This window comes from Pochonia chlamydosporia, chromosome 4 (genome assembly GCF_001653235.2).
Source record: "Pochonia chlamydosporia 170 chromosome 4, whole genome shotgun sequence".
NCBI lineage: Eukaryota > Fungi > Ascomycota > Sordariomycetes > Hypocreales > Clavicipitaceae > Pochonia > Pochonia chlamydosporia.
Window position 1 is genome coordinate 3151162 of NC_035793.1, and position 17519 is coordinate 3168680.

The 17519-nt window shown below is 50.5% G+C and overlaps 5 protein-coding genes across 5 annotated transcripts; 2 read left to right on the top strand and 3 right to left on the bottom strand.

The window, feature by feature from the left end:
- Window positions 1-2080: 2080 nt before the first annotated feature.
- On the bottom strand, window positions 2081-7493 carry VFPPC_08369 (DNA-directed RNA polymerase III largest subunit; the record flags this gene model as incomplete). The annotated part of the gene is made up of 3 exons (XM_018287090.1): window positions 2081-2108; window positions 2178-7060; window positions 7137-7493. The coding sequence occupies 3 exons, from the start codon at window positions 7491-7493 to the stop codon at window positions 2081-2083; spliced, it is 5268 nt and encodes a 1755-aa protein (XP_018143947.1).
- Window positions 7494-9412: 1919 nt separating this feature from the next.
- On the bottom strand, window positions 9413-10868 carry VFPPC_08371 (WD repeat protein; the record flags this gene model as incomplete). Its single annotated transcript, XM_018287091.1, has 2 exons — window positions 9413-10460; window positions 10510-10868. 2 exons carry the CDS (start codon window positions 10866-10868, stop codon window positions 9413-9415), a joined length of 1407 nt encoding a protein of 468 aa, XP_018143948.1.
- A 426-nt stretch (window positions 10869-11294) lies between these two features.
- On the top strand, window positions 11295-12551 carry VFPPC_16072 (tRNAHis guanylyltransferase; the record flags this gene model as incomplete). The annotated part of the gene is made up of 8 exons (XM_018293825.1): window positions 11295-11308; window positions 11361-11450; window positions 11511-11642; window positions 11697-11741; window positions 11794-11966; window positions 12016-12104; window positions 12155-12259; window positions 12333-12551. The coding sequence occupies 8 exons, from the start codon at window positions 11295-11297 to the stop codon at window positions 12549-12551; spliced, it is 867 nt and encodes a 288-aa protein (XP_018143949.1).
- A 695-nt stretch (window positions 12552-13246) lies between these two features.
- On the bottom strand, window positions 13247-13942 carry VFPPC_08372 (DNA-directed RNA polymerase II subunit RPB1; the record flags this gene model as incomplete). Its single annotated transcript, XM_018287092.1, has 1 exon — window positions 13247-13942. One exon carries the CDS (start codon window positions 13940-13942, stop codon window positions 13247-13249), a length of 696 nt encoding a protein of 231 aa, XP_018143950.1.
- A 1007-nt stretch (window positions 13943-14949) lies between these two features.
- On the top strand, window positions 14950-17311 carry VFPPC_08373 (transmembrane and coiled-coil domain-containing protein; the record flags this gene model as incomplete). The annotated part of the gene is made up of 2 exons (XM_018287093.1): window positions 14950-15942; window positions 16001-17311. 2 exons carry the CDS (start codon window positions 14950-14952, stop codon window positions 17309-17311), a joined length of 2304 nt encoding a protein of 767 aa, XP_018143951.1.
- Between the last annotated feature and the right edge of the window lie 208 nt (window positions 17312-17519).

The following is a 17519-nucleotide window of genomic DNA, read 5'->3' on the forward strand; positions in this document are numbered from 1 at the left end:
GAGGCTGCCACCTTGCTAAGTCACGACATTGCTCAATCAAGTGCACTTTACTCCTTACTGACAGGTTGATTTGTTGCCAGACACGTGGTGCAAGACCTTGTTCCGTCAAGGTTTGACCATGCTCGACTCAACGAAACTGCACTGGCTTTGGAGTTGGACAGTTCAACATTGCCCAGGAACATCAATCAAAGAGCATCATGGCAATATACTCTAGATTATCCCGCCAGCGAAGGAGAAGCACGAGCAAGCGGGACAGAGTCAATGAAACGTCAAGTCCCTACCAAAAAGCCTCCATCCACCGCCAGCGACACACACACACCAGGAAAAACTTCTCACTCCACCAGTTACGAAATCGAAAATGAAAAAAAGCAGAGAAGCACAGAAATCATATTCTGCAGCCGCGCTCGCTATGATCAGGCAGCCGCAGCCTGGTACAAGTTTATGCTATTTTCAACGACGCAGTGACGTATAGTACGCTCTGGTAAGCCCTCGCGGCTAATCTAGGCGCCCCTTGCCTTGATCTCAGTCAGCCCCAGCCGGCACCGCCGATCCCACACCGGCTTCAGCGTCCGCCACATCTGGCCGTTGGGGTCGTTTTCAAGCCCCCACCAACCTTGGCTCGAAGTACGGTGTAGCATTCACTACCGCTGCGCTATGGGGGCTACACTACCACCAATAATGGGACTTTATACCTCCCAAGGTGATCTGTTCAGACGCCGTGCTTCTCAATCTGCAGGTCAATCATTACTGGCACCAACGGCAGAGGCAACAAACTGTACACGCCCTTGTGTTGGATCCCCTTTTCATCGGCAGAGGAAACCCAAGACGGGTTTCTAGACGAATTTTTTTGTCTCAACATGTCCCGACCCGCCCGGTGGCTCGTGTCCAGGCATTGAGTGTTGGTTGATCAAAAGCAAATTCAGCCGCCCCATGACCTAGGAAACCCTTGAACCAACAACCGGTCCGAAATCAACCAACATGTGCAGTAGCCAGGCTGGGCACGACATCTCAACTACCAAGGTACCACTCAAATCACGAATTGCTGCCTTCACCCCCTTATCGCCCGATGACGTTGTTTGCTACATAAAGTAGACAAACAAGGCTGGTCTGCAGTGCCATGAAGATGTGATGAAACATCACGTTACGAGCGTTGTAATTCGCTTAAACTTTAACACGAACTAGTCACCCAGAGTACAACCTAGTTCAGCATGCCGTCTCTTGCATCGGCGAGCCATATTAGGCTGCGCATCCTGACTCCCGAGGTGCCTTTTTCACTTGGCATTGAGACAAACAGTACTCCGGAATCGTTACAGCACGCATGCTTAAGTAGTAAAGGGGCATGAAGCCAACAGACAGACACAATGCAAAGAGAGACAAAGTATCGCCGATCACCAACGAACTCTTCATTGCCCGGCATAGGTACATTTACGCTACAAGTCGCCGCAAACCCCTGAAGGACAATCACAGAGCAACATGTACGCCGAGCCAAGAGATATTTGTCAACTTTGTTTCCTGATGACATTACTCTATCCCGTCACAAGTCCAAACCAAAAAACACAACAAAACACCAGAGGCCAATCTACACCCTCAAAAGCCACATCTCACCAAACGTGCAATCTTGTTCCAATCTGGATCATCATTCTCTTCTCTTCTCTTCTCCTAAATACCAGTGCCACTACTTCACTCCCCTCTGTTCCCTCCTCACAACCACTCCCACCCCCCTAACCAAGGACCTATCGTAATATACATTCGTTTTTACACTTTTTTGTTTTTGGTCTTCCCCCCCTTGCTAGCTAGCTGTAGCCGGTCCTCCGCTCTTTCTTTTATTAAAAATGTGGTGCCTTTTTTGTCAAATTTTGGATTGTGGATAATTTGTCTTTACTTCCTCCTTCCGTCCATTTTTCCCCATTTTGTGTATGCTCTATAATGCTGAGCTTGTTCCTGTTCAGGAACAATAATGAATCAAAAGAGACCATGACGGGTGTGCTAGGAAAGGTAACGAGATCAAAAAAGACTGGGAATGAAACATTGATGAAATAGAGAACAGCCTGTGTCCCATATGCATTAATCAGTTGGAAAGTCAATCGTTAGCGGGCGAGTTGGGAGAACTAGTGGTACTTTTGTTAGCTGCTGCTGCAGAATTTTAAAAACGATAATTGTGTTGCCATGCTACTTACTATTGATTGCCCGAGTTACCCGGACCAGGAGTCCGGGGAGAGAAAGCAGGCGACGTTGGCGAGTAACTGGGGCTCGTCGGGCTCTGCTGATTTCCAGGGCTTCTTTGAAAGCTTGGGCTCGTGGGCGAGTATGCCTCAGGAGAAGTTGGAGACCAAGATGGAGAAGCTGGAGAGTATGAAGGAGAGGTAGCACCAGCTGCGCCATGAAGGTTGGGTGAGGCTGGGCTGTAGTTGGGACTGGCAGGGGAGTAGCTGGGAGAGGTAGGCGAGTTGAACTGCGCAGGCGACGTTGGCGAGTAGTGCCGAGGGGAAGTTGGCGAAGTCGGCGAGTAACTCGGCGACGTCGGGCTGTAGTTTGGACTGGCAGGACTCGTTGGGCGTAGCATCGGGGAGGTAGGTGAGAACGACGGGGATGACGGGCTGAACGAAGGAGACGTTGCGTAACGACCAGCACCACCGTCCAGGAGAGGCGAAGTCGGAGAGTAGCCGGCGTTGGGCGATGAAGGAGAATATCCAACCATGCCTGAGCTGAACGGTGAAGTAGGCGACGTGCTGAAGGGGCTTGTCGCTCCTCGGGAGTACGGGCTCATGGATCCCATGTTGCCAAAGCCTTGTCCACCATACTCTGTGCCGAAGCCAGCTGGGGTTTCTGATCCCGCACCCTGGATGGGAGAGAAGTTTCCAGCAGCTGGCGAGTTCATGCTCATGTAGCCAGAGTCGTTTGACATCGGTGATCCGGTGTCGTACGGTGTAGCAGCACCTTCGGCTTCGCCCTCCTTGACTGGCATGCCTGGCATGAGACCCATGCGAGAATTATCCGAGATGACTGTTTCCAGCATCTTGGGATCAAGGAAAACGTCAAAGTTTCCAGTTCCCATCGGTGCGAGCTGGCCGAGCATGACATTCTCAGAAATGCCACGGCAGTCATCAAGCTCACCGGTGGCAGCAGCCTCCAGCAAAATCTCGACAGTCTCCTCGAATGAACAACGCATCAAAGCACCAGTGTCAGCGCGGTTGATACCATGTCGAGTGACGGCCGAGATGCTGCCTCTATACGTCATAACATCAACCAACAGTGCAATGTGTCGGTGATTGACATATGAACCGTCAAAGGCCAACACGTTGGTCAACTCCTTCACCAATGCAGCACGTGCAGCCTCAATACCAAAGACTTCAACAATCTGCCACAAATCGTTGGTGTATGTTCGCGTCGCATCAACACCTTCAACAGCAAGGACATCTCGAAGAGCGGAGCCCGAGGTATCTAAGTACCACTGAGTGCATCGTTCATCATCCTTCTTCGCAAGCTCAGACCCGTCCTTGTCAACCACCAAGCGAGTTCCCTTTGTCAAGAAAGCCCTTTCAACACCTGGCACACCACGTAGAGTAAGCGTGTCGAGAAGATGGGCTTCCAGACGCTTCAGCATGACGTCATCCTCGATCTTCTTTTCTCCGTCTTCGTCCTTTTCCTCTGATTGTCGAACTGTTCGGATTCGGATGACTTGCTCGTCTGCGTTGTTGTCACTGAAGATGACAGCGAGATCGTTGGGGTACTCTTCCTTGATGCGCTGGGCCACATCATCAATCCTGATTTCCTTATCAAGAAGCTTCTGTCGATCGAGTGTGATACGCAGAAGCCATCTTGACTGTTGATCAGTGTTGTCCTGACCATCATCGGGGATCAGGAAGTAGGATTCAACCATGTCCATATCCTCGGCAATGGTCGTGCCTTGAATATCAGGATCATAGTAAATCTCCGTCACGGAAGTGATTGAGCGCAAGTTGGTGTATTCGACCAAACTTCGGAGCTTCTTGGCCTGCTCTTGTGTTCCCAAATGCGTGTTCAAGTACACAGCCATACTGGGAGTCTTGATGTCCTTTGCCAAATTGAGAATTTCCTTGAGACGAGGAACACCGAGTGTGACGTTCTTGGAAGACACACCAGCAAAGTGGAAAGTGTTCAGCGTCATTTGCGTCGCGGGTTCACCAATCGACTGAGCAGCAAGAACGCCCACCATTTCACCAGGGCTGACAAAAGAGCGATCCCAACGATTCTGCAGCTCACCAAGAACGTGATCGAATGCGAGCTTATTCAGACGATGAACCTTGACAATTTCTTTGAAAGCAAGTCGAGACCGGATCAATGCCTTGAACAAGATAGTTGCGTTCAAATCGGCTTCCTTAGAAATGGGATCCAATCCTCGCACAATCCTGAGCTCGCTGAGGAGGTTTTGCACTCTTGTAATGACATCCGCAGGACGCAAGTTGCTACGATCGGTAGCGCGAACATTGAAGACTCGTTTCGCAGTTTCAATCATTCGGCCAATGTTGAGTGGCAGTTGCATTTTCTCCTCTCCCATCTTGGACTTGTTGATGAGTCGAACGGTTTGTCTGTCGGAGAGTAGGGTTTCCCATTCCGAATCGAGAAGATCCATGGATTCTTTGTCACCAGCCAGCTCGTTGCCATACTCATAATCTTTCTTGAACCATTCAGGAGGATTGGCCAAGTCAAGACGATACTTGTCCTCAAAAGCAACATCGGACATCTGGAGGATACCGAGCTTCTGTGACTCGATGCACATGGCATCCAACCCGTCTTCTCCATACAGGAACTGAACGATATCACCCAGTGAGTTTCGTACAGTTCCATCATAGCGTGCGCTCAGATCTTCAAGGGCCTTCACCAGACGTCGCTGAATATAACCCGTCTCGGCAGTCTTGACAGCAGTGTCAATGAGACCTTCTCTACCAGCCATGGCGTGGAAAAAGAACTCTGTAGGAGTAAGACCACGCAGGTAGGAATTCTCGACGAAGCCTCGCGCCTCGGGAGAGTAGTCATCCTTGGTGAAGTGTGGCAGCGTTCGGTATTTGAACCCAAAGGGGATACGTTTTCCTTCCACAATTTGTTGACCGACAAGAGCAGTCATTTGTGAAATGTTAATGGAAGATCCCTTGGAACCGGAATCAGCCATGGTTACCGCATTGTTTGAGTCCTTCAAACTCTGTTGCGTGGTGGTACCGGCCTGGTCACGAGCCGAGTTGAGAGCCATGGAGACCTTGTTCTCAAATGTAGCTCGGACATTCATACCTGGAAGGGCTTCAAGCTCGTTCGCTGTGGCTTCGGCTGTAAGTCTTGCAACTTCAGCCTTTTGCGTGTCAATATGAACCTGGACCTTTTCAATAGTTTGCTTGTCTGGAACCGTATCACCGATACCAATACTGTGGCCAGTGTTCAGAAGCCAGTATGTGACCACTTGTTGGACACCGTTCAAGAAAGCCATGGCGCCTTCGGGGCCAAGCTCGTTGTAACACAGGTGGACAATACCGCCAGCCGCCGAGCCAACATTCTTTTTCTTCAACAGACCGTAGAGAAGCTCACCGCTCTGGATGAGGACACCAGTGTCCTTCAGAGGGATGTTAGACTTGTCTTCAGGCGCGTGCAGACTAATCTCGGGTGGGATGACCATGCTGATGAGCTGCTTTCCCGTCCAACGAGGTCGAGGCTTGAGGATAGCTGGTTGGGGAATAACACCATCCCAGTTGGGAACCCAGAGCATCATGTTCATGACCATTTCTTTGTCGATGAAGGTGTCTCGTCTGCAAAGTTTGTAGACTCCAGCAAGAGAGTCCTGGACGATACCCATCAACGGACCGTTCTTTTGAGGGGACACAATGTTGTTAGGCACAAGACACAGCTCCTTGACCTCTGCACGCGTCTCCTCGGTTTGAGGAACGTGCAAGTTCATTTCGTCACCGTCAAAATCAGCGTTGTACGGCGAAGTAACAGACAAGTTCAAACGGAATGTGGAGTAAGGCATGACTCGAACTCGGTGACCCATCATAGACTCCTTGTGCAGCGAAGGCTGACGGTTGAAAATGATGTAGTCACCATCCATCAAGTGGCGCTCAACCTTCCAGCCATATTCCAGGGAAATCTGAGCGGCTCGTCGATGATGTCGCAAATCGATTCTAGTACCATCGGCTCTGATGACGTATTTGGCACCAGGATGTTCGTTCGGTCCGTTTTCGACGAGCTGATGCAGCTTGCCAATGTTGTAGGGCGTGACTGTTTCTGGGTATGTGAGGGTTCTTGCAATACTGCGAGGAACGCCAACCTCGTGAAGAGACAAGTTGGCATCACCAGTGATGACAGTACGAGCGGAGAAATCGACTCGCTTGCCCATCAAGTTGCCTCTGAGCCGGCCTTCTTTACCCTTTAATCTGGCTCTGATGGCCTTGACAGGCCGGCCACTCTTTTGCAAGGCGCGCGGTTGGCCAGCAATATCGTTATCCATGTATGTTGCCACATGGTACTGAAGCAACTCCTCGAAATCTCGAGCAATGTGTTGGGGCGATCCTTCACGAATAGCCTGCTTCACATTGCCGTTGGCACGGATGATATCACCCAGCTTGTAAGTCAAATCGTCTTCATTTCGCATGCCGGTACCAGTACCGTCCATGGAAATACTTGGACGAACTGGAGGCGGGGGAACAGGAAGCACAGTAAGTATGAGCCACTCTGGGCGGGCGTAATCTGAGTTCAGGCCCATATGGCGCAGGTCTTCCTCGGAGATTCTCCTCAGAATACCGTGAGCCATCTCCGGGGTGATCGGTACCGTCTCTCGCCTCTTGGGGCCATCCTCTTGGGCAACATCAAAAGCAGCCTTGAGTTGCAAAGCAGCTTGTCGGACTTGTGGTTGCACGTTTCCACAGCCACCGTGGTTGTTTACAACTGGCTTCATACCAGGAGCAAATTCCTCGTCGTTCTTCTCGCTACGATCTTCGTTTTCACACCTCCGCTTCTTCTTGCAAACGGCCCAAACACGGTTGAAGCGAAGCTTAGCATCTCGTGTGTTGATTGCGGTGACAAACTCGGGATCGCTCTGAGATGAAAAAATTTTTGTGTTAGCAACCTATGAAGTTCACAAAAAAACCCGTGGAGAGTCGGGATAGACCAACAGTATCGGCCAACACCTTGCTGCAATTGTGGCAGACAATCTCCAAAATCTTCTTGACCTTCTTGATGAAGCCAGGATGGTAAACGGGTTTGGCCAGCTCGATGTGACCAAAGTGACCTGGGCAGTCACTCATCGATTGTGTACAAGTCTTGCACTTGAACCCACGATCGATGGATCCGAGAAGAGGGTCGTTGAGTCCACCGTCGCGTGGTTTTGTGCGGCTCTCGTCCATCGTCTCCGGGTACAAGATGTGGCAAACGCTCATGTTCTTGATCTCCTCTGGAGACATCAAACCAAATTGAATCTCCTCGACCGTCTTCAGCGGCGCGCTGGAGAATGGGGGATGATAGTTCGCCATGGTTGCGGTTGATAAATCGATAAATCGCTCTTCGGAGATGTTTGCTCAAGCGATCGGGCTCACCGAGAATTTTCGTGGATACACGACGCGCGCAGTCGCAGCGAAGAGCTGGGCGAATGTGAAGAAAAAAACGCACAGAAAGGAAATAAAGCCGATAACAATATCCCAGAACCTCCGAATCGATGAAGACTGCAGTCGTTAACGAGTGGTGGATGGCGCCCAAATGCTGCGCTCGCCCTGGCCAACGGCCCAGGAGACCCTCAATTATTCTCCTCCGTCGCCACCGTTCCTAGAGTCGTCGAAGTCGTTCAAACGCGAGTGACGGTGTCTTAGAGCACTCCCAGATGTGCTTTATAGTGCTGCGCTCGATATCCGACGCGCGTGGTGATGACTTTTGGCCGGTGGGCAAAGTTTTGTCGTGGTGAAGCCGTGATGTCTGGAGGGCGGCCGTGGAAGAATCTAGTTGAGGCGGCTGGCCACACGTCTCAAAGCCACTAAGCCTGTTTAGGGAGGGACGTTGCCCCTGCGCCATGAAGTTTGTGCCTAAGGCAGAGCTGTCGGAGGTAACAGGACATGGAACACAATCAGAGACTCTGCTTACTAAGACAAACCAGATGCAAAGAACTGTGATATTGCTCACGCATGATGCTCAATTTTTTTTGTCACTTCAGTCCACAGCGCACGAATTCACGTAGCTTCGACTTGGCAAGCAGACTCATGCAGCGCGTCTCTCAGCCAATGGTTGGGCAGCGCATCGCCGGTGACTCAAACACCACTCAGTTCTGAAGTCCTGACCACCTTCAAGTTTCATCAACATCAATGCCAATACAATTCACTGGAGTCGTCTGGTGTCACACGTCTGTCCGTCCGTCCGTCCGTCCTTTGTCTAGCCCATGTCACTATCCTTGCATGATTGATCATCGATTCCGCCTTGTGCATCCATGCCTTGGTTCACTAGGATATGACGTTGTCTACAATCAGCCCTATCCTCTTCCAGGGTCTTACATTCTGTTTCTGAAGCAATCCATAAAACAGTAAATACAGACAATAGTCAGAATTAAGCTTGTCTCTGAATAGGCACACCGAGTAGTTTTCAATGGTTTGTTTTTACTGTTTTTGTCATCGTGTGAATTCAAAATATTCATACAGCTGTGACCTGCCAGAAGCTGAAAGACATTCCAAATCTAACGACACTGAAATCTCTCCTCATTACATTCGCTAGCGATTCTTACGTGACGTATGCTCTGCCCAAAATTCGTAAACCGTCTTCTTTGTCTCTCCTATGCTATGCGGTACATATAATCACAGCCTAGTAAACAAAGTCAGGTAAATTGCCCTTTCCCATGTCTTAAATAAAGCAGTAGGATGTTCGGCTTTCGCATGCTCTACAATTGACCAGGGGCCAAGGTCGACCACTGACGAGTTATCAGAATTGCGGGTTTCGTTAGCCGGGGGATCCTCATCTTCGCCAATAGCAGGTAGCACTCGTGGTGCCGTCCCTTAGGTGATATAAGTCTCGTAGAACGTGCGTGTGGACCACAGCTTGACGCAAGTTGGTCAGAAAAATAAGAGCCTGGCTGAAGCAGCTTTGTTCGGGGTTCTGAGTCTGCACACAACGCTATCCAAGGATAAATATATCGGTGATGCGGCGTACCTGCGGACCGTATCCCAAGGGGAGCGATGAATACGTGCCATGATGCCATCGGGATGGCAAGAGCAATGAAATCGGGAATCCACTGGACTCGTGCTACCTTGTGGCCTTCACCAGAAAGGCCACATCCCAAGACTCAGTAGGCAATTGCAGTGGAATTGGTGAGCGCTCGTGGGCACTGTCGCATAGATTGGCGACGCACATAAACCTCCCACCTGGACATATTGTCCTAACAAAGTGTGCAGAATATAGCGGCTGAAGGTTAGAGCTATCTCTTTCTGCTTCGACCGCCTTTCGCAGTAGCCTTCTTTGTGACGGTCGTTTCTGTGGCTCCGTCGACGTCGCTCTGACCTTCACCTGGACTCCTTCGTCGCATAGTGCCAGTTGATACCGCAATAAACTCGTCCTCGCTATCACTTTCACCCAGGTTGAACAGGATAGGCATGCGAAAGCTATCGATATCGTCATCAAATTTGGTGGGGTCCGACGTGAGCACGTCAACGTCTTCATCCTCGGCATCGAGCCGCCGTCGGTGAATTTCTTCTTGCGCATATATGTCAAACTCGTCCTCTTTTTCAATATACTCGACGTTTTCCTCTACTTCAGCAAAATCTGGGGCCAGCGCTGACCACTTCTGAGGACTTATTACGGACCAGATATATATGCGGCCGGTCTCCAATCCACAAGCTGCGAGGAGTGCTCTGGATGGATGCCATTCGATGACGCCCTGCTCTTCTTTCGGATCCTTCAGCATGCATACCAAACTGCCATGGTTCCGCTCCCAAACGTAGAGCTCGTGGTTGTTATAAGTCGATGCGGCGATATACTCGCCTGTGGCGCTAAACGTGACGTGATTCCATGACAGCTTGTTGACGACGTCTTGGAATTTATGCTCAAGTGGCAGCTGGATGGTGTCGAGATCCAAATCCTCGACTGACAGATTGGGTATTCTGAAAGTACGGATAATGCGGTCCTGCGAATTGACAAGTAGGTCTCGTCCTGACCCAGTGATGCGCAAAGTGGTAATAATCCCAGAGCAAACTTTTTCTGAGTAAATAATTTCGAGAGTCTTTGTATCGATAATGTTGATTTTGCCTTTGCTTGTGCCAGCAATGATGTGATCACCTGTCGATGTCCAAATTGCGGATGTAGTCTTTTCCTTGGCGTCTTCTTTGGCCTGCTTCTCTTTCTGTGCAGCAGTACTTTCGGTGTTGGTCCGTTTGGGCACAGAGGGAAGAATATGTTTGACATCGACCGGTTCGCTCATGTCTACCAAGACTGGTTGCTCTTCGAATAGTGACGCAACGAATTGAAGGCTATCAACGTTAGAAGCGCGAGCGAAAAGTATTCAAGCAGAGTACTCACTGATTCCAGGGATGAAGCTCAGCCATGTACGCCGGTGCACGAAAACGCACCTCGCGCAGCCGCTTTCCATCCTGGAGATCCCATAAAATGGCCTTCCAGCCTTGACAGGTGGACAGTATATATCGTCCACATCTTGACCAGCTCAAAAATGTTATGCTCTTGCTATGGCCTCTCAATTTCCGAGCCACGCCCATCGTCTCCAAATCCCAAATGGCGATGGCTCCGTCGACGCGGCCGGAAGCAAGGTAATCACCCTTGCGATTGAATCGAAGGACCGTGGCATGACCGGATCGTATTGTATTCGTGATGCTTTCAGGATAATCCTGAAGCAGGTAGTCGTCCGACAGTAGCAGGTTCATGGTCACGGTTGCTGGGAGGTGGGAGACCTAGGCACCCAGTTACCAGCGAACGTACTAGTGCTAAGGCTCTCTTTGCCTACGAAGCAACATCCCGCTGTGGTTGCGCGAAGGCGAAGACAAACGGAAAGACGCGCGAGAGGTCCGCGTTTGGTGCTCTGGTGGTTTAAAGACACAATAAGTTGTTTGGCGCAATTGGAGTCTGGTGCATGTGGGTCTGATGAGTGCTGAGTGCTGGGTGCGTTGGCAAGATCGCCCAAACCATGCTCAAACTGGCGGAAGGAGCAACCCATGTGTTGAACCCCACCATGAGAAGGAAGCTCAACTTTCTGTGTCGCAAAAGAACGACAACCCTGCATGAGCGCCTTGGAATATTCAAAATACCAGTTTTGAACATTCTTCCAGGTGCAAATATCCTCCATAGCCGCCATGGCGAATTCCAAGTAAGTTGTCGTGTTCTGCTTAGCCGCACAAGGAATGCTAATGGACTGCAAGGTTTGAATATGTCCGAAATTTCGAGCAACCAGACTCGTTGCTACTTAACACATGGATTGTAGTCCGTATCGACGGACGGGCTTTTACGAAGTAAGAATATCATCCATATACTAATCGGATGGCGCGACGTTCCTAATTCTCCGATTATAGGATGTGCGCGAAATATAACTTTCAAAAGCCCAACGACCGTAGAGCATTGGACCTCATGAATGTGGCGGCCAAGGCTGTCGTCACTGACCTTCCTGAGATCATCATAGCTTATGGAGTGAGCGATGAGTACAGGTGGGAAGCTGGTTCTCCGTCATTCAAACTCGCATAAGCCTAATCTTGCAACAGCTTTGTTCTACACAAGACTTGTAACTTGTTCGAGCGACGCGATAGGTGAGACACTGACCGAGTTGACTTTCCAAGCCCAAAACTAACAGTAGCACAGCAAGCTGGTCAGCACCATTGTTTCTACATTCACGGCAAACTATGTCTACTCATGGTCAACATGCTTTCCCGATACGCCATTGTCCTTTCCGCTGCCCACTTTTGACGGCCGAGCCGTATGTTATCCAAGTGTTCAGAATCTGCGGGACTACTTGAGTTGGCGGCAAGTAGATTGTATGTTCATGTCTGTACTACAACGGCATCGCATTTACTAAGAGACTAGGTCACATTAACAACTTGTATAATACCACATTCTGGTCGTTGGTCCAGCTTGGCGGACTTGACAACAAGGACGCAGAAAGAACGCTAGCTGTGTGTTGTCCATCTATTCGCTCACCGACTTCAGTCTAACAACATATTAGGGTACGCTGGCAGCAGACAAAAACGAGATATTATTTTCAAGATTTAACATCAACTATAACAATGAACCAGAAATCTTCAAAAAAGGCAGTGTCATATTTAGAGATGTACGCAAGTCCGCATTGAGTCAGGGTTACCCTAACGTTCGACCGGGTGGCAATTGCTAACAACCCGTGACAGTATGAACTAGTTGATCCTGAAAGTCACTCCGTTTCTGCAGAAATGGATGATTTGGCCGAGCCTGTTCGGCAATCGAAAACACAGGCTGAGAAGGACAGGAAGAAAAGAGCCAAAGCACGTGTTGTATTAGAGCACCTGGATATCATCAAGGATGACTTTTGGGATAGACGGCCGTGGATATTATCGAATAAACCAGGGCAAGGACCGAAGGAAACTTGAAAACTGGATTCGGTGTGTGCTGAAATGAAGGGAAAAGCCTTCGATAAGCAGGGTGGTGGCGGTTCCACCTTTATTGCCATTAACTACGATCGACTTTGAGACGCTCACTGTGGTCATCTCCAAATGTCACGAATGTCTTTTGACAAGGACACGGTCTCTGGAGAGCGGCATCTCGAAGCAAAAATCAGGCAATTGGGAAGGAAGATGGATGTGCAGAGCCCTAATGTGGTGTCGGTCGGTCGGTTTAGAAACGGCGTGCATTGGGTATGCCGCCAACTATGGAGGCCCGCCTACAGCGAGAACCATTCCTGTACGAACACTATGAGAGATGTCTGCAAGGTGGGCTCGGCAAGAATTACATGATGTAGTCCTTTATAGCAAGCAAGACCGAATGTCGTAAAGGGTAACCAGACGAATTTGCGTTTTGCAACTGGCTACTGTATCTGTCACGCAACATACAACAACAGCAATAAACGAAAATACTTGAAAGTCACCAGTGGTATGCCTCAGCAATAATTTGACAAAATCATTAATGTAAAGGGGCTTAAAACAGCTTAAATCCGCTCATCTATTCAAGCTATCCCGCTCAACAAGACCAGTAACCAGCCAATAATGCAATACCCAAAACGCCATGCTATGCAATGCCTCCAAGATTTCCGTGCAGCACAACCCTTCACAAAGATGCTAACAAAGTGTCAACAGCACGCAACTTGCGTCTTCCCCCGTTCCCTCCTCCTCATTTCTTTCCTCAACCTCCTCTCTTCCTTCGTCCGCCTCTTTTCAACCTTATCCTTTCCTTTCAAGTCCTTTAACCTCCTCTTCTCCTCCTTCGCCAGTCGCCGCTCCTCCTTCGTCTCGTTGATTACGACATCCGCTTCCCGCTTCTTAGCCCCCTTCTTCGCCCTCCTCTCGTCCCTCTCTTTCCTCCTAGCCGCCCTCTCATCTCTTCTCCTCCTCTTCTCTTCTTTTCTAGCTTTCTTGTCATCCTTTTCCTCAGGCTCGCTCGTCGCGGGAGTCTCGTCACTTTCGCTTTCAGAAGCACTTGAGCTGTCACTTGTAGATAGCGTGCCTTCTAGAAATCCCCCACGCACAAAAGACGTGTATAGGGAATATTTGCCGAGGGATCCTTTCTCAATGGCGTTCAGTTTCCCCGTCTTGATGGTCTGCTTGACCTTGCCGTCTTTGGATGTCTCCAGGCCCTTGAGCTGCTCGTCGAATGCGTTCATCCACCACTGGTCGCTGGTGAAGTGTTGCGTTGTGCCGAGACCCTTGGTGTTGTCTTTGCGGTTGAGGAGGAGCGGTTTGGCTAGACCGATGGAGTCGTCAGTTTTGTGGAGGGAATGGCCTTTGCCACGCCAGCCTTGACTGGCGAGGAGGGCGCCGGCGTCCATGGTGTCGCTCTTGGTGGGCGGCTGCGGTGGGTGCAACGCGCAATGCGACGAGGGATTGTGGTGTTGCGTACTGGAGAGATGGGAGTGGTTTGAGTCTGGGGATGTTGGTGGGTGAAGATGGGATTGGGAAATTTTTTAGTGGGGAAGTTTGCGATAGGCTTATCGGACTGAGATCTGGATCTGGAGTGGGACAAGTTGAGTGGGACACCTGGGCTACCCTATATTTGTACGCGTTTTTATATTCGTCCACTCACTGTGTAAATGCTGTGTTTTTTGCAGGTAAATTTGACAGAAATTGAATAACATCTTCATGGACTTTCTGGATTACTCAGTCATCATTTGATTGTGAATTATCAGCCATCCCAGTTGAGTGTTCAATCTCAGCATCATCGGTTGCAGATTGGTGTCTGTGCGTGCAGTGTCTGACCATGACGACATTGGTTCACACAGCTCGGAATATTGTGATCTGAGGTATAGAACATTGGAACTTCCCAGATACCCCCCCCCCCCCCTTGGTTAAATATATGGGTATACCAAGTGTGTGTGTGTCAAGCAGTCAATAGTTCTCAAGCGTCCAGTCGTCATGCGTGGCTCCGGTCAGCCTCCAAGTCCCCCAAACAAGGTGCGATATGTCACCGCCGCAACACCACAGATTAATCCATTGTCCATGGCGACTCTCATCTCAGACGATCTTAAATGCCATTCTTATGTTACGAACAGATCTCGCCTCATCGACGACCGCGACTCTTTACAAGTAGTTCTATTCCAAATATCCAAACAGACATGGCACCCACAATTTCTGGCCATCTACATAGCGAACCAACTTTCCACATGTGCAGCTCCAGGCAACACCACACCTCCGCAGACATCTGACAAAACCCTTGGCACTACCACATTCATCATCAGCCAGCCTCACCATCCAAACACCTCATCCACGAACAAACCAACCTGCCAAATGACTCTCATAACCAATTGAGTCCCTCAATCCCATCAAGACAACTCCCATCATGGCACCACTCTGCGCAGACCCGCGGCAGGTCGTCATCGCCCTCAACCCCGCGAGACGAGCCGCTCTCCTCACACTCATCCAAGAAATCATCGCCTTCATGACACTACAGCTCGTCAACCCCAACGACGAACTAGGTTCACTCACCGACTCAGACGGCGAAACCGACAACACCAAAACACAGCAATCCTCCAACACCCCACCCCACAATATCCCAAGGAAACCCGTCAGGAAACCAACCGGCAATGCCGCCAGACAGATTGAACAAATCCAAGAAGCAGCAACGGAGTACATGCAGGAATGGAAATCCGGCTTCCTCCCCCGTCTCAACGAGATCATCCGCGTCCAAGACACGCCCCAGATCAAAGAGGAGCGGAAAAACCGCCAAGCAGCCCTCGACAAGAAGAAGCTCGACACGCCGGAAGAGGGCGAAAACCTCATCAGCTTCGGGGACGTGCAGATCGACAAGTCGGAAGACGTGGCTGCTCTCCAGAAGCTGTACCACCCCATTCCCACGAGATTGACTACCGTTCCGGCGCAGGATCGTCGAGAAGCACTAAGCTGCGTGTTGCTGCTGCTGCTCTCCACGGGGAAGTACTCGGCTCACTCCCGAACAATGGTGCTGTATCTCGCGTCGGCGCTCGAGATTCCCCAGACGTTTGTCAACAAGGAGGAAGTGGAAATTGCGCACTCGCTCATGGAGTCATCCACCGCAGACAAGAACAAGAAGGATACCATGTCTGCGGAGGCGGAAGCCGAGAAGCGCAGACAGCAGAACAAGTTTAGTCGATTCTGGAAAGTCGGTCTTGCAAGTGTAGCTGGCGCGGCGGTCATTGGGGTGACGGGCGGTCTTGCTGCGCCGCTGGTAGCTGGTGCGATAGGCGGCATCATGGGCGGCGTGGGTTTAGGAGGTGTTGCGAGCTTCTTGGGTATATTCTGGATGAACGGTGCTCTTGTGGGTGCTTTATTCGGCGCTTACGGGGCCAAGATGACGGTTTGTCTTTCTCATATCACTCTTAAGACTTGACGTACATGCCTACTGACTTACAAAGGGTGAAATGATGGACAAGTACGCCAAAGAAGTAGAAGACTTCAAATTCATCCCTCTCGCACCAGACTACGGCGCCGACTTCCAACATCCTACTACAGCACCCCCAGGTCAAGAAGCCCGCCGACTCCGCGTCACAATCGGAATAAACGGCTGGCTCAACACAGAATCCGACATCATCACCCCATGGCGAGTCCTCCCCCTCTCAGAAACAGAAGTATTCGCCCTCCGCTACGAAATGAAGACGCTCCTGAATCTCGGAACCGCCCTCCAAGACCTCGTCCAATCCTTCGCCTGGAAGACCCTCAAAGTCGAAATCATCAAACGCACCGTCCTCGCCACCCTCTGGGCAGCCCTCTGGCCGATCCAAATCCTTGCCGCCGCCTCCAACGTCGACAACCCCTTCAGCCGGGCGAGCAACCGCTCCAAAAAAGCAGGCCACCTCCTCGCCGACGCGCTCATCAACAAAGTCCAGGGCGAACGACCCGTCACCCTCATCGGCTACTCGCTCGGCGCCACCGCCATCCACGCCTGTCTCCAGTCCCTCGCCGAACGAAAAGCCTTTGGCCTGATCGACAACGTCGTCATCATCGGTGCTCCCGCGCCCTCAAACGCAGCACACTGGCGCACACTGCGCTGTGTCGTGTCAGGAACCATTTTCAACGTGTACTCTGAAAACGACATGATGCTGGGCTTTGTGTACCGCATGCACAGTCTTGCTATGGGCGTGGCTGGCCTCCAGCCAATCGAGGGCGTAAACGGCATTCAGAACCTGAATCTCAGTGAGAAAGTGAGCGGCCACCTGCGGTATCCGTCTCTGACGGGTGAAATTCTCAAGGAGTGCGGATTCATGGGCGTCAAGGCAGGTGGTGAAATTGAAAAAGACGACGTGATTCGCATGAAGGACGAGCACGCAGAAGGGAAATTGGTCGACTTTGATGCCATTACCAAGGCTGAACCGCAGCGGAAGGAGAGTAAAGTCGCTGATGACCTGCGAGGATTGACAATCTCCCCGCCGGCATTAGCAGGGGAAGAAAGACCACCTCTTCCGGTTCGTCCAGCACAGCCTGAGCCAGATGTGCGCGATGAGCCAGACTCGGATGACCAGTCAAAGAGGATGGAACACAAGTCTCTTCACGAGGGATTCGATGATCCGCCCTTGGTGACGGGCGGGAAGGAAAACAGCAGCAGGTTTAAGCGCGAGCAGACTCCTGAGTCGAATGATGGTGATGATGGGGAATTTATGGCTATTAAAATGGAGGATTATGATGACGATGATGACGATGAACACGATGAAAAGGATAGGAAGCACTAGACGTAGCATGATTTAGTCATCTATACATAGAATACGACATTTTTGAAACTGGGAATATACACGTCACACCATGAGAATCACACAAGTCGTTCAAGTCTGTCAATTTTTAGCCTAGCTTGGGGGAATCGTCTCGCTCTCATTTATATAAATCCCTCGGTATAATAAACCACCGCAGAATAATGACACTAGCAAACAAACGGCGACAACT